The 17659-nt window shown below is 38.9% G+C and overlaps 1 protein-coding gene across 9 annotated transcripts in view; it reads right to left on the reverse strand.

Annotated features, from left to right (window-relative positions):
• The window catches only part of LOC128694738 (constitutive coactivator of peroxisome proliferator-activated receptor gamma), a 173513-nt gene that overhangs the window by 111893 nt on the left and 43961 nt on the right, over window positions 1-17659 (reverse strand). For all 9 annotated transcript variants that reach the window (XM_070095966.1, XM_070095958.1, XM_070095963.1 and 6 more), the window contains exons 5-6: window positions 11241-11496; window positions 7644-7830 (exon numbers count right to left, since the gene is read on the reverse strand). In XM_070095966.1, coding sequence (XP_069952067.1) covers window positions 7644-7830; window positions 11241-11496 — 443 coding nt within the window. The remainder of the gene's footprint in view (window positions 1-7643; window positions 7831-11240; window positions 11497-17659) is intronic.

Genomic DNA, 17659 nt, shown 5'->3' on the forward strand with positions numbered 1-17659 from the left:
TGGATGGATGGGTGGAGATAGTGACGTTCAAGGAATGGGTTGGGAAGGTGAAGTTCTTAAGAGGTAAAGAAACCACGGTATGGGTGGGGTTAGAACTCATGGCAAATGAGTCATTTTACGACTCACTTGCCATGAGTTTTACTTAGTGCCTCACAGGGACTTAAGCCAATTCTCTTTGCAGATGATACAACTTTTGTCATCACAAATTGAGACCCGACTGTCCTCAACAATAGCATTAATAGTGAAGCTGTACAGATATCGTCTTATATGACAACCAATAAACTCATTCAATAGTGTTAAGACCTTATACACAGTGTTTGGGAATAAATCTGAAGTGTTCAAATGAACATAAAGGTATATATAGTAATACATACACAATGAAAAACAAAATGAGGGGAAATTCTTAGGCAGAGTAAAACTTTGATTTAAGGATCTCTGTTTAATGAATTTCAGAAACAAAAGACAGAATTATCCATTTTTGTTAGTTTGGGGAGTGGCTGCTAGGTGGTAACTTGGTTTGTAACTGCCTGCAAATTCAGAAGTAGAGAGCCATCATTTGTTCTTTTGTTTTAACAGAATTTACTTTTTTTTTTTTTTTTAAATATATTGGCCATCTCCCACTGAGGTAGGGTTACCCAAAAAAGAAACACTTCCACCATCATTCATTCCATCAATTCTTTGCCAAAGGTGCACAGACACTACAGTTCAGATTCCCCTTTAAACTTCAAATATTTCTATTAAAATATAAATTACATTTCATGACTATATGATCATGGCCAAACAGTCTCATCTGTCCACCACATAGGTAAATAAAATTACTGTACTTTAATGTCCTTTACTCTACATGTTTATTTTATCTAAATTGTGTGTACAGTACTGTATTATGTACACAGTAGAGAAAGTGCGCTTTAAGCAATCTTCTAGCATTATTTTGCATTACTGCACAATCTGTATTATCAGACATCACCTCTTTCCTAATGGTCTGTTAAAATTCAACACACAGCCAGCACATAACACATAAAAATTTAAAAAACAGAGGAGCTCTTTTAAAAATGTATTATGTACCTCAAACAACATTACTCATTGCACTACACTCTAATCTATTCTTGCATCACTTGTGGTATACATATGTGCATGGTAATCTAAAACAACTTACCTAAAACCCACTGTAACTCAACAAAATCTATTAGAATGATCTTTCAATCAGGTTCCAGGCAACACACACTTCTACTATTTAAAAGTTTCAATTTACTTAACATACAAAACATCTACACTCACCATGTATACTGTAATATACAATACACTTAATACAAATGTTAACTCAGTCCTACAACTTTTCTTGGAGAGCTGCAATGGGTTGCATAAACACAATACAAGAAACAAATACATTATCTTTGACATCCCACATGTTTGGCTTGACCTGAGTAGAAACTCCATGCAATGTAAGTTCAGTCAAGCACCTAAATTACTGGGAACGCTTGAAGCCCCTGAGTCATTCTCCTGGGAATGTAGGTGAAAGAAATGCATTGCAATCTGCACCTGGCAAATTCTGGAGGGGTCGATCCCAAATCTGCCCACTCGAATCATTCCCCACGAAAGTAAGAGGTTCATCAGACTGTGCCAAATACCTCAATGAAAAGCAAGTATACTAAGGGAAAACTCAATAAGTGTGAAAGGACCAAGACTTTTCTATACCCTCCTTATATACATAAGGGGGATTACCAACAAACCCCTGGTGTCTTCAAGAGAGGAAATAGACAAGTTCCTCAAGTTAGTTCCTGACAAACCAGGCTGTGGTGCATAAGTTGGACTACATGTAGCCAGTACCAACAGACTGGTCGATCAGGTCATGCACCAGAAGGCCTGGTCTAGGACCAAGCCATAGGGATATTGGCCCTCTGAACACTTTCCAGGTAAATAAAAGGCTCAAAAATATGAAACTTTACAGATGACTCTGGAGGATCCCTATCTGCCAACTACTTCAAAAAGATTGTTAGCAGAGACCTCCTGAATTTGATGTACATTTATGTAGATCAAATATAAATGTCAGGTACATCTAGTGAAATCTACTTATCCAGATTTTAATCAGCATTCATACTGTTGCTACTGTATTTCTACCCCAATTATTATTATAACTAAAAGTGAAAACAGTTTGTTTTATTACCTTTACACAATTACATTGTTATTTTAATATACAGATTAGTTACTTAAAATAATCATTACATTTAATAATCCTTTCTTCAGAAAACTCCATTATATTCAATTTAGCATTGAAATAATCTAACTAACTATGCAACTATAAAATATCAAAATAGTTTTAAATTCTAGTTTCAATCTTTCCAAAATGCTCTGCACAACCAAGTGCTTTTCAAAATGTGTGAAATAATGTCACCTAATACATACTGTAAAATTTATGTACATTTTAAAAATAGAATTTGCTTCTTTAGTAATTTCCCTCCTTCAACTTATTATTGATGCTTGTAGCTACAGCTCAAAATGTGGTAAATACAGTAAGTGTTGTGGAAAAAGACACTGTTGTACAGTTCAGGGCATTTATGTTAACCCTTAAACGGTCCAAACATATATATACGTTCTCTCGCGTAGCACCCCAGACGTATATATACGTTTTCTTTGTCATTCATTTAACATTGGCACGATAGACCTGAGTCGCCTAGACATGAGAGAATGGGTGTGCGCACTCAGTGTGCACCATATGAAAAAATTGGGGATGCCTGGGTACCAAATGCTCTTTTTTCCTATAAAAAAAAACTATTTTTTTTTCTCAAAATATTCGGGGTGCTACGCACGTGAACGTATACATACGTTTGGACCGTTTAAGGGTTAAAGGGAATGTTTTGCCACTAGTGGCTTCTTCAATCCTAATACAGAGAAAACTAAGAAAACACGTACGTATATATATATATATATATATATATAGTGGCAGGAGTCATGTGAAGTGTCGCGTGGATAGAGGTGATAGTAGTAGTGGAACTAAGGTGGTGGGACGGATGGCTACAGAGGGACCTGTTGATATCAGCAGCACCCCACACAGCCTGGCAGGAGTTTTGGAGAAATATTTATCTAAACTCCTGGGTACGATTAATCAGGCTCACCTGAAGCATTCAGGTAACCTCTTTAACCGTGTCACGTATCTCGACATGAGTGGTAAGAAGCTTGCAAGTTTCGACATGACTGCCTTATTTACCAGTGTCCCAGTTGATCAAGCCATTGATCTTCTTCGCATGGTGATTAACGATGATAAAGTTACCTGTACCTCACCAAGATTTTGTGAGCCTTGTCGAACTTTGTGTTTGTTATAACTGCTTTAGGTTTGAAGACATGAAGTATAAACAACTGTTTGGGCTAGCCATGGGCTCACCCTTTAGTCCAGTACTTGCCAATTTATATGTGGAGGACCTAGAATCCAGACAGATTCTCAATAACATCCCTAGGTCAGTTACATGGATGCGGTACGTTGATGATGTTTTGATCATTGTACCCAAAAATCTAGACGTAAGTGGCATTCTCAACACCATCAACACTTTGGAACTTAATATTAAATTTACACTAGAGGAGGAGAAGGACAACCAATTACCTTTTCTCGACATTCTCCTACTCACTGGTGAAAACAGACTTCCTTTTAAAGTCTACCGTAAACCTACCTACAAGAACGATCTTCTACATTTCTTCTCTCACCATGACACCAGAACTAAAAAAGGGGTAGTTATTGGCTTCTTTCTGAAAGCCTACAGAATTTCCAGTCCTCAGTTCCTTGAAGAAGAATGCACATACATCACCCATTCTTTTAGTTCACTACACTTTCCCCTACACTTCATACGTGACTGGAGGAAACGTGCAACACGTACCCTCAACAAGACCAACACCAATCAAGTTGAACAAAAGCCTCCAAGTTTTATTGGTCAGCAACGTTGTTACTAACGTTTCAAAAATGTTTGACAGAAAACTGGCTAAAATATCTACCAGCTCATCAACTACTATTAGGAACATGATACAAAAACCCAAGCATGATTCTGGCACAGGTGCAGGAATTTACACTATACTATGTAGGGGGGGTGTAACAAAGTACAATGTATGTGTGGGGGAAACAGCCAGATCTCTGGACATTAAGATCATTGAACACACAAATGCTTGCAGAAATGATGACCGTAAAAACGTGTGTTCAACATAGGGACGATGTTGGACACCTCATGAAATTCAGTGAGGCTAAACTAGTGATTAAAGAAGATGATTTAAGATGGAGGAAATGCATAGAAGCTGCCCTAATTGCTGTCAGTAACACTATAAAGCAAAAGTCCGGTAGTTACAGTATCTCAAAATTGCTAATCAACAGGATATTACCCATTCTGGAAACTGCTGTAACATGATATCAACAGGTCCCTCTGTAGCCATCCATCCAACCACCTTAGCTCCACTACTACTACTACTACTACTACTACTACTACCACTACTACCACTACTACCACTACCACCACTACTACCACCACTACCACCACTACCACCACTACCACCACTACCACCACTACCACCACTACCACTACTACCACTACTACCACTACTACCACTACCACCACTACTACCACCACTACTACCACCACTACTACCACCACCACCACCACTACTACCACCACCACTACTACCACCACCACTACCACTACCACCACTACCACCACTACCACCACCACTACCACCACCACCACCACCACCACCACCACCACCACCACCACCACCACCACTACCACTACCACCACCACTACCACCACCACTACCACCACCACTACCACTACCACCACCACTACCACCACCACTACCACTACCACCACCACCACTACCACTACCACCACCACTACCACTACCACCACTACCACCACCACTACCACCACCACTACCACTACCACCACCACCACTACCACCTCTATCCACACGACATTTCACCTGACTCCTGCCACTATATATATATACGCGTTTTCTTAGTTTTCTCTGAATTAGGACTGAAGAAGCCACTCATGGCAAAACGTTTCCTTTAACAAATGTCTTGAACTTTACATAAGGGTCTTTTTCCACATCTTGTCGGTATCACCATACCATTTCCTCACATTAAGTGTTACTGAGGGCACTGAACATCAAAAAACAGAGGCAGTAATGTTAGGAGGTGGTGAGGCAGATAGTGATGCTGGCATAGCAGAGGTGCTATAGGCAGACATATTTCCTGTGCCACTCCACTAAACACTATGTTATCACTCCCTCATAAACAAATATAATTTTAAAGACAATTCAGATGTGTGAAGTAAAGGAGGAAGGGAGAGTCAGTATAATAAATACATCACCATTTCATGCATAGATCATAAGAGATAAAGCAATGCAGTATATGTACATGAATCAAATGTGTACATATAATATCAATACCATAGATATTATACATATACATGTGACTGGTTTTGAGGGGTCTTGTGTTCTTGCAGCCCAACTGGGGCCAGGCTTTTCTGATGACTGCCTATTCAATCAGATAATTGATACTGGAAGACTGTTGGCACACATATCTAATACTGCCCGGTTTATCTGGCACTTGGAAGAGGTAGCAATCCAATTTCCTTTTGAAAACTTCTACATTTGTTCCAGATATGTTTCTGATATCAGCCAGTAGCAAGATATATGATCATGGACCACGGTTGTTGACACAGTATTCAATTATTGTCCCTGTGGCACTTTGCTTTTCACTGGGTCCATTATACACATCCTCCCATATTTCTCACTCCAGTACATTGTTATAAAGCATGTAGGTTTGGGACTAAGCCCTCCAGTATATTCCATGTGTACAGTATTATCAGTAATCTCTCTCCTCCACTCCAGAGTGCATATCCAGTATTCTAAGGCATTCCCAGTAGTTTAAACACTTTACTGGCCTTATGTGGGTTATTTTCCTGGCTTTTTTAGCACTTGCCATATTGTGTTCTCTAAGTGATAGGTACTATGAGGTGGTCCTCTTTTATTTTTCATACAGAATAAAGTAGCATTAGACACAAGACTGCTTTTGTGCAGTAACACTGTCTAGCTTATGTTCATATTTTTCCACTTTCTCACTGCCTCTCTAATTTTTTTCTTTTACCTCAATGACTTTTTTGGGTTATCTTAGGTTCTCTACACATATGCTCTGATGTATGATAATCTATGCAATAAGATCACAGTAAACAGGTGATATCAGAATATGCAAAGCAACCACTGTGAAAGAATAGTGAAATTCCAAGTGCTTTTGTGACTTCTCACATTATCAAGGATAATGTGAAAAGTCATGAAAGTGCTTGGAATTTCACTATTTTTTCACAGTGGTTGTTTTGCATATGATAATCTATGTAACTGTATTTGTGTATACCTGAATAAACTTACTTACCCAGGCAGGGGGAACCCCCCCCCCCCCCCCCAGAAAAAAAAATACACTTCACCTTCATTCATTCAATTATTGTCTTGCCAGAAGTGTGCTGACATCACAAATCAGACTGTAATATCCCCACCCCTCCTTCAGAGTGCAGGCACTGCCCTGCCCATTTCCACGACTCTTAAATCAGTTAGCCGGGTTCCATGAAGCCCTTCATCAATGTAACTTTGCTCATGCTTCATTAGCACCTTCTTTAAAAACTACTTGTATCCATTCACCCCTTTTAACACACTCACATAAGCCTATCAGATGCTCAAGCCCCAAAAACTTAAATGTCTTATTATCTCCTCCCTCTAATCATTCCTAGGACAACCCTTATCCCTCCTACCCACCACCCAAGATGTATACATCCTCTTTGTCATCCTATTCCTCTCCATCCTCTATCAATGTTTAAACTGCCTTAACAATCCCTCCTCAGCCCTTTGAATCATACTTTTGGTGATCCCACACTATCTTCAAATTTCTAAACTCTAAATTCTTTGCATAACATTCACACCACACACTGCTCCTAAACATGACAACTCCACTGCTTCATGCCTTCTCACTACAATGCTCAAAGTCAATGCCTTCCACCCACATTAAAATCTTGGCACCACTATACTTTGGTACAATCCCCCTTTTTCTGCCTTCATAGATTAACTTAATACTTTATTTCCAAAGATGCCTCAACACGGTCCCCTTTTTTCCACTCATCTATTCTATGGTCCACCTTGTCTTTCGTAGACCCATCTGCTAACATGTCCACTCCCAAATACTACTTAAATTTATCCACTTCCTCCATACTCCATCCCATCTCATATTCAATCCCTGTACACAAATACACACTTGTTTGTTTTTAATATAGTATAATGTTTTCTCCTACAATTAATCGCATTATTGAGACATCATATACAGTACTATATATGTACAGTGGAACCTCAAATATCGAACTTTCTTCAGTCCAGAAGGCTGTTCGAGTGCCTTTACCGAATGAATTTATTCCCATCAGGAATAATGTAAATTAGATTAGTCCATTTTAGACCCTCAAAAATACACTTATAAAAGCACTTACAAAAATACACTTACATAATTGGTTGTGTTGGGAGCAGTTCGATTTTTGAGGTTCCACTGTATATATAAACTCTAATCATATCTTTTATATTAGCTTTTATCCCTACTGAGGTTTGAGAGTAATGTATACACAAGTTCTGACCTTGCAAGGAGGGGAAGCTGCTGAAGGAGATGATCCATAGAAGGTTGTGTATTGATAAAGGTGGCAACCTTGGGGATTAGAATCTCTGGTGGGGGCCGGTTATGATGACGGTGGTGGTGATGACTTGACATCTTTAGCGACTGCTGGTGGAACAATAACAGATCCTCTTGACGGATCACATCATTTCCTTTAATAACAAACAACAAAATTAAACATTAAATGTGCCATCTCAGCTCTATGGGTTATGCTTATGCCTGATACATGAGTGCAAACATAAAACTCTTGAAGGACATTGCAACTGGCTTTACAAATGAGGCTTGTAAACCATCAGGAAAGTAATTATAATGTTAACTGTGATAATTTATCAATTGATATCAAATCTTCCAACACATACCTTATATAAATAAATCATTGATATGAACCAACTGTTTTAGTTGCCAGGAAACTTTAGAGGTAATAAAAGCAAGATGAGTCCACATTTCATATCCCCAAGCAAGAATTAAGTATGGTAATGACAAACTTAAGTGCCACTCTTAAGCTTTTCACTGTCCAGATCCCCAAAATTAATATTGATCTGTGCCTACTGCTGTGTCCACTTTTTGAAAAAAAAAAAAAAAAAAAAAAAAAATTTTGCTTTTGAAATGGTAGAGAATCTTTATCTGAAGGTAATGGCACCAAAAGTACAAAATTTTATGGAAAACTTATGGAATTATGCAGTTGCAAAGTTATATTGTGCACAGAAGTTGGTAATTTGACCAATTTTACACAAAATTAAAAAATACCAATTTAATAATAAAATCCATAATAAACAATGAAGACAGTCTTGGCACTAAAACATTTCTTCCCTTCATTAATTACATTCCCAAGCCCTTTTCTATACTACACTTGCTTCTATTTTTAAATTAATAATCACACAATAAATGAGTCATCAGACCTATTAAAAATACACAATACAGACTAGAGTGTGTAGGGTAACCTTACCTGTCCTCAGAAAAATTGAAATAATCAAATATTTCTTTCTACTTTGAGCTCAATTTCTAGCTACTTCAGGTCATGAAACCAACCAAAGTCATCTCTATTTCAGTAGTATTTCTTCCATTTTATCAAATGATACCAAGAAACATCCAATAAAAACATGAAAACACCTCAAAGTCGCTATTTTAAACCATATACAGTCGTACCCTGAGTTTTGTACAGCTTCCAACTCGAACAATTATGTAAGTGTATTATTGTAAGTGTATTTTTGGGGGGTCTGAAATGAACTAATCTAATTTACATTATTCCGTATGAGAACAAATTCATTCGGTAATGGCACTCGAACAGCCTTCTGGAACGAATTATGGCTGAAACTCGGGGTACCTCTGTACATGGTCAGAGTTTTGCTTTTCCCATCATGCACCATGTTGGGCAGGATTTTTTTAATACTGTGCACACTCACTACACAGACCCATTCTCTTATATTTAGGCCAAAATTTACTACTCACAGCTTATCTGAGTGACCTGAGCTCATGACATAGAACTAAGTGAGGGGACTCTGGCCTCAATGACACAGTTATATGTGACAGCCACTGAAAAGGTTAACTAAACTGCTAGAGTTTTATAGTAAACATGCATGGATAGGCTGCATTTCTCTACTGTTCTGATACTTTATTTTAGCATACCATAGTGTATTTATATAAGGTCATAATGAAAATCTCTGCATATCAAGAGGCTTTCTGCATGCACACCTAAATGTTATTCACCTTATTACAGTCATTGTATCATGCTGAAATAAAGTATTATTATTATTATACCATTACTATACAGACTAATGGACTAGCAATCTATCTGTAGACCTCTTATTACAATTGTCTCTAATTCCTTTTCACTCAGTCTATTCTCTGATTTTCCCTCTCCAATGCACCTGCACTGCCTTGTCTGCACTGAGCTGCATTAGCTCAAAACAACAGTCAATAGAGTATTGAGGTGAAACAGATGATATGGGGAGGCAGCAAACACAACAGTTCATGGAACTTAATGATTTAAGTAGTTTTTCATATTGTATCTTAAAAATGCTGAGGTTTCATAAACAAATATTGCAATCCTATCCCCAGTATCCAATTTTAAAATGGATGCAAATGTATGCCATAAGATGGGAAATTGAAAGTATTATGGCGCTGAGACATGAGGCTCTTAAATAATTATACCTGTGATATACCTATGACTGATTCCAAGGGCTTTTGTACTCTACCAGATTGACCTATAGCCGAGCTTCCTTACTGAGTGCCTATTCTACCAGGCTGTTGCTTTAATTACCCATTAGCACTAATGGCCCTCACAGCCTGATCAGTGTGGCATTTGGCAGAGGTAATGATTCAGTTTCCTTTCAAAAACTTCTACACTTGTTCTAGAAATACTTTTGACTTCTGCTTACAGCAGGTTGAAGAGTTTTGGGCCATAGATGTTGACACAATGCTCTTATTTTGATTGTCACTGGATTTTTTTTTTCACTTCCTCCCATATTAGGGTGGTGTGTAGCTTTTGAACCTGCTTTATTGACCTTTTTTTTTTTTTTTCAACAAGTCGGCCGTCTCCCACCGAAGCAGGGTGACCCAAAAAGAAAGAAAATCCCCAAAAAGAAAATACTTTCATCATTCAACTTTTTCACCTCACTCACACATAATCACTGTTTTTGCAGAGGTGCTCAGGACACAACAGCTTAGAAGCATATACATATAAAGATACAGAACATATCCCTCCAAACCGTCAATATCCCAAACCCCTCCTTTAGAGTGCAGGCATTATACTTCCCATTTCCAGGACTCAAGTCCGGCTATATAAAAATAACTGGTTTCCCTGAATCCCTTCACTAAATATTACCCTGCTCACACTCCAAAAGATCGTCAGGTCCCAAATACTATTCGTCTCCATTCAATCCTATCCCGTCAGTTCCAGCTGCTTTACCCCCTTTCATTCTACATAATGCCTCACGCACCTCTCCCACACTCACATCCTGTTCTTCTTCACTCCTAAAAGATGGTATACCTCCCTGTCCAGTACATGAAATTACTGCCTCCCTTTCTTCGTCAACATTTAAAAGTTCCTCAGAATATTCTCGCCATCTACCCAAAACCTCCCTCTCCCCATCTACTAACTCCCCTACTCTGTTTTTAACTGACAAATCCATTTGTTCCCTAGGCTTTCTTAACTTGTTTAACTCACTCCAAAATTTTTTCTTATATTCATTTAAATTTCTTGACAGTGTCTCTCCCACTTTATCATCTGCTCTCCTTTTGCACTCTCTCACCACTCTCTTCATATGGGCTGCAAATGTTTTCTGTACATTTTCTGGTTCTGATATCCTCTGCCTTGAATGCAGCTATGAATACAAAGCAGTATTCTAGATATGAAAGCACAAGTGTTTTGAAAGTTCTCATTATCCACTCTGTAATTTTTCTGATCTTTGTTGCATTAGCTTTATTGTAATTTATACTGAAATGCATAAAAATGAACCCCAACTCAAAACCTGTATCTGGATATTAAAAGCAGAATTCCTACAGACTGAATTTTTAAAATTCAAAATTATTCCAGATGATTAGATCAGAATCAGTTACTTACCTATTAAGCAGGAGAGCACAGGCAGTTGATCAACACTGATGTGTAGAACCCGAGACAGAGCATTGCGGTCATACATGATAGTATCAAGGGTTTCAAGGTTTAAATGGTTTATGGAGAAGTAGTAATGAGCTGTGTTATAAATTATGTAATCAGAATCCTGGCCTAGGATGCCCATGGCACCATACTTCTTGGCATACTCTGCTACTGCTTTGTCACATTCATCTAGGCAAGTGTATACTTGACAGCCAAGTATGTCCTGGTGATGGAAATACTATATTAATCAGCAAAAATCAGTGTATCTATCAAAACATATACAGTGGAACCTTGACTTACGAGTGTCCCAACATATGAGTTTTTTGAGATATGAGCCGTCAATCGGTCGATTTTTGCTCTGAGTTACGAGCCCACTTCCCCCTCAACCCAAAACCTGGACACCTCTTGTTTATCTATGATTTCATGCTTTAATTCCATGGAAATCATCCTCTTTTTCTTCTCAGCACTGTCCTTTACACTTACTTTCTTAGGACCCATGCTTAGAAAAGTGAAATTTGGCCAAATGACTGTCAAAAATGTAAGCAAAGCAGGAGAGAACTGCTCCCACAGTGAGGTAAACAGTGCAAAGCAGGAAAGAACTGCTCCCACAGCTAAGTAAAGAGTTCACTGAGTTGGCTTCGTTCTGAAGCTCTCGTTGTTTTAATATGTATTCTTATTATTAATTTAGGGAACTGAAGCTTTATCACTATTGTAATAATTATTATTATTATAAATATTATTATTGATAATTTAGGGAACTGAAGCTCTATTGTTTTTATAATTATTTTTATTATTTTATTATTATTGTTATTATTATTATTATTATTTTTATTTATTAACACACTGGCCAATTCCCACCAAGGCAGGGTGGCCCGAGAATGAAAAACTTTCACCATCATTCACTCCATCACTGTCTTGCCAGAAGCATGCTTTACCCTACAGTTTTTAAACTGCAACATTAACACCCCTCCTTCAGAGTGCAGGCAGTGTACTTCCCATCTCCAGGACTCAAGTCCGGCCTGCCGGTTTCCCTGAATCCCTTCATAAATGTTACTTTGCTTACACTCCAACAGCACATCAAGTATTAAAAACCATTTGTCTCCATTCACTCCTATCAAACACGCTCACGCATGCCCACTGGAAGTCCAAGCCCCTCGCACACAAAACCTCCTTTACCCCCTCCCTCCAACCTAGGCCGACCCCTACCCCGCCTTCCTTCCACTACAGACTGATACACTCTTGAAGTCATTCTGTTTCACTCCATTCTCTCTACATGTCCGAACCACCTCAACAACCCTTCCTCAGCCCTCTGGACAACAGTTTTGGCAATCCCCCACCTCCTCGTAACTTCTAAACTACGAATTCTCTGCATTATATTCACACCACACATTGCCCTCAGACATGACATCTCCACTGCCTCCAGCCTTCTCCTCGCTGCAACATTCATCACCCATGCTTCACACCCATACAGTAGTGTTGGTAAAACTATACTCTCATACATTCCCCTCTTTGCCTCCAAGGACAAAGTTCTTTGTCTCCACAGACCCCTAAGTGCACCACTCACCCTTTTCCCCTCATCAATTCTATGATTCACCTCATCTTTCATAGACCCATTCGCTGACACGTCCACTCCCAAATATCTGAATACATTCACCTCCTCCATACTCTCTCCCTCCAATCTGATATCCAATCTTTCATCACCTAATCTTTTTGTTATCCTCATAACCTTACTCTTTCCTGTATTCACTTTCAAATTTCTTCTTTTACATACCCTACCAAATTCATCTACCAACCTCTGCAACTTCTCTTCAGAATCACCCAAGAGCACAGTGTCATCAGCAAAGAGCAACTGTGACAACTCCCACTTTATGTGTGATTCTTTATCTTTTAACTCCACGCCTCTTGCCAAGACCCTCGCATTTACTTCTCTTACAACCACGGTGACATCACACATCCTTGTCTAAGGCCTACTTTTACTGGGAAATAATCTCCCTCTTTCCTACATACTCTAACTAATGTCCGCAGCTTAGACATTATTGTAACACCCTTGGCTGGCGCTATAGCCTTTATCGACTCCTGCTGCTTTAGTATCGTACATATAGTAGATGTACTTTGCTGGTATTGTCTGGCTAAATGAACAGCTCATGCACCTAGCTTATGTTTATCTATGAGTTCATGTTTTAATTCCATGGTAATCATTGTCTTTTCTTCTCAGCACTGCCCTTTGCACTTATTTTCTTAGGACCAATGGTTAGAAAAGCAAAATTTGGCCAAATGACTGTCAAAAATGCAAGAAAAGCAGGAGAGAACTGCTCCCACAGCGATGCAAACATGTGTACTGCTTACCGGACGTTTTGAAATCAGCTGCAGTAACTAGTGGCAGCATTCATAATTACGTACTATTATGTATGTATTAAGTACATAATATTTACGTAATTGTAATAATAATTATTATTATTATTGATAATTTAGGTTCCTTGACTCTGGTGAGGGTCTCTTGATCTAGGGAATTGGATATGTGCTTTAGTTCCCTAAATTAATAATAATAATAATAAAAATAAAAATACATAATAATTATTATAATAATGGTGGAGCTTCAGTTTCCTAAATTATCAATAATAATAATTATTATTACAATTATGTAAATATTATGTACATAATACATACATAATAATAATTATGAATGCTGCTGCTAGTTAGCACAGCTGATTTCAAAACGTCCGGTAAGCAGTGGACCTCTGTCCATGAAAAGATGGAGGAGCTGATGCTGACATGGTTGAGAAAGAAGCAGCTCGCAGGAGATACCATGACTGAGGGTATCATCTGAGAGAAGGCACGAGGCAGTGAAAAGTAAGAACAAGTGAAAGAAGTGAAAAGTTAAACAAAACAAATTGTATCAGTTATGTTCAGTGATTAAACAAAACACATTGTATCAGCTATATTCAGTGATTTAACAAAACAAATTGTATCAGTTATGTTCAGTGATTTAACAAAACAAACTGTATCAGTTAAGTGATAAAACAAATTGTATGAGTTAAGTTCAGCAATAAAACAAAACAATGTTGTTGCTGGAGGTTTACAGGGCCACTAACATCATATACTGCACTGCGAATCTCCCACCCTCTACCTCCCCTACACTCAACCTCCGCCACTATCTATGCTCCAGTTGTTTAAGTACATTTTTTTTTTTTTCAACAAGTCGGTCGTCTCCCACCGAGGCAGGGTGACCCAAAAAAGAAAGAAAATCCCCAAAAAGAAAATACTTTCATCATCATTCAACACTTGCACCACACTCACACATTATCACTGCTTTTGCAGAGGTGCTCAGAATACAACAGCTTAGAAGCATATACGTATAAAGATACACAACATATCCCTCCAAACTGCCAATATCCCAAACCCCTCCTTTAAAGTGCAGGCATTGTACTTCCCATTTCCAGGACTCAAGTCAGACTATATGAAAATAACCGGTTTCCCTGAATCCCTTCACTAAATATTACCCTGCTCACACTCCAACAGATCGTCAGGTCCCAAGTATCATTCGTCTCCATTCACTCCTATCTAACACGCTCATGCACGCTTGCTGGAAGTCCAAGCCCCTCGCCCACAAAACCTCCTTTACCCCCTCTTTCCAACCCTTTCGAGGACGACCCCTACCCCTCTTTCCTTCCCCTATAGATTTATATGCTTTCCATGTCATTCTACTTTGATCCATTCTCTCTAAATGACCAAACCACCTCAACAACCCCTCTTCTGCCCTCTGACTAATGCTTTTAACTCCACACCTTCTCCTAATTTCCACACTCCGAATTTTCTGCATAATATTTACACCACACATTGCCCTTAAACAGGACATCTCCACTGCCTCCAACCGTCTCCTCGCTGCTGCATTTACCACCCAAGCTTCACATCCATATAAGAGTGTTGGTACTACTATACTTACATACATTCCCTTCTTTGTCTCCATATAAGTACATATACACTTTATATGAACAGTTTATTATTTCTTTACATTCTGTAGTGTATTATGATTTATTATGTGTTTATAAATGATATTTTCAGTGTTTTCCTTAGAAAACTAGTGATCTACTGCAGTTAGCCTCAAAAATACTCCATTTTCTCTTACAGTAAGAGCATGGGAAGATACTCTATAGTCAAAGTTGGACAGAAAATGGTGGACGCTTCCACCGCTGCCTCTGCCACCATATTATGGCCTATTTTATTCATTCTAGAGTGCATATCATGTTTCTATGTTAATAATATTGCTTATTATGTCAGATGAATTGTGATTACCTGGAGTGAGTTCCGGGGGTCAACGTCCCCGCGGCCCGGTCTGCGACCAGGCCTCCTGGTGGATCAGAGCCTGATCAACCAGGCTGTTACTGCTGGCTGCACGCAAACCAACGTACAAGCCACAGCCCGGCTGGTCAGATACCGACTTTAGGTGCTTGTCCAGTGCCAGCTTGAAGTCTGCCAGGGGTCTATTGGTAATCCCCCTTATGTATGCTGGGAGGCAGTTGAACAGTCTCGGGCCCCTGACACTTATTGTATGGTCTCTTAACGTGCTAGTGACACCCCTGCTTTTCATTGGGGGGATGTTGCATCGTCTGCCAAGTCTTTTGCTTTCGTAGCGAGTGATTTTCGTGTGCAAGTTCGGTACTAGTCCCTCTAGGATTTTCCAGGTGTATATAATCATGTATCTCTCCCGCCTGCGTTAGAGGGGAATACAGGTTCAGGAACCTTAAGCGCTCCCAGTAATTGAGGTGTTTTATCTCCGTTATGCGCGCCGTGAAGGTTCTCTGTACATTTTCTAGGTCAGCAATTTCACCTGCCTTGAAAGGTGCTGTTAGTGTGCAGCAATATTCCAGCCTAGATAGAACAAGTGACCTGAAGAGTGTCATCATGGGCTTGGCATCCCTAGTTTTGAAGGTTCTCATTATCCATCCTGTCATTTTTCTAGCAGCTGCGATTGATACAATGTTATGGTCCTTGAAGGTGAGATCTTCCGACATGATCACTCCCAGGTCTTTGACATTGGTGTTTTGCTCTATTTTGTGGCCAGAATTTGTTTTGTACTCTGATGAAGATTTAATTTCCTCGTGTTTACCATATCTGAGTAATTGAAATTTCTCATCGTTGAACTTCATATTGTTTTCTGCAGCCCACTGAAAGATTTAGTTGATGTCTGCCTGGAGCCTTGCAGTGTCTGCAATGGAAGACACTGTCATGCAGATTCGGGTGTCATCTGCAAAGGAAGACACGGTGCTGTGGCTGACATCCTTGTCTATGTCAGATATGAGGATGAGGAACAAGATGGGAGCAAGTACTGTGCCTTGTGGAACAGAGCTTTTCACCGTAGCTGTCTCGGACTTTACTCTGTTGACTACTACTCTTTGTGTTCTGTTTGTGAGGAAATTATAGATCCGTCGACCAACTTTTCCTGTTATTCCTTTAGCATGCATTTTGTGTGCTATTACGCCATGGTCACACTTGTCGAAGGCTTTTGCGAAGTCTGTATGTATTACATCTGCATTCTTTTTGTCTTCTAGTGCATCTAGGACCTTGTTGTAGTGATCCAATAGTTGAGACAGACAGGAGCGACCTGTTCTAAACCCATGTTGCCCTGGGTTGTGTAATTTATGGGTTTCTAGATGGGTGGCGATCTTGCTTCTTAGGACTCTTTCAAAGATTTTTATGATATGGGATGTTAGTGCTATCGGTCTATAGTTCTTTGCTATTGCTTTACTGCCCCCTTTGTAGAGTGGGGCTATAGATAGATAAATAAGCCGTACAATTGATAATAGTGTCATATTCAAGTACTGTTTTTCGTCTCTCCAGAGTGCAGGAATGAATTAATGGCTTTTCAATTAATTTAAATGAGCAAAATTAATTTGAAATATGAGTAAATTGAGTTATGAGCTAGCTCCTGGAGTGGATTAAACTCGTAAGTCAAGGTCCCACTGTACTAGAAAGACAAGATTACAAAAACACACACAAAATAAAAAAATTACTATAAGGGATGGAAAATCAGGATGATGGAGTGTTACTAGGACAGTTCCACAAGAATCAGTGCTAGGTTCTATGTTGTTTCTAGTGCATATTTTTGACTTGACAATTGGAATTAACTCCTACATATCCTTGTTTACAGCTTTCAAAATAATAAGAATACAGATTTAAAAAGATAAATGTAGGCTGCAGGAACACTAGAATAGACATCAGGAATAGTTGAATATATAGATGCTAAAATTTAATTTGAGTAATAGCAAACTTATGAAGCCGGGAAATATGAAAAAAGTCCTGAAGACAAAAAATTTTCATGGAAAATAATTTTTTTAAATATAGATAGTATTTAGTGGTATTTGGGCCTCCTGAATTTACTGGGACCT

Source organism: Cherax quadricarinatus, chromosome 51, assembly GCF_038502225.1.
Source record: "Cherax quadricarinatus isolate ZL_2023a chromosome 51, ASM3850222v1, whole genome shotgun sequence".
Taxonomy (NCBI): Eukaryota; Metazoa; Arthropoda; class Malacostraca; order Decapoda; family Parastacidae; genus Cherax; species Cherax quadricarinatus.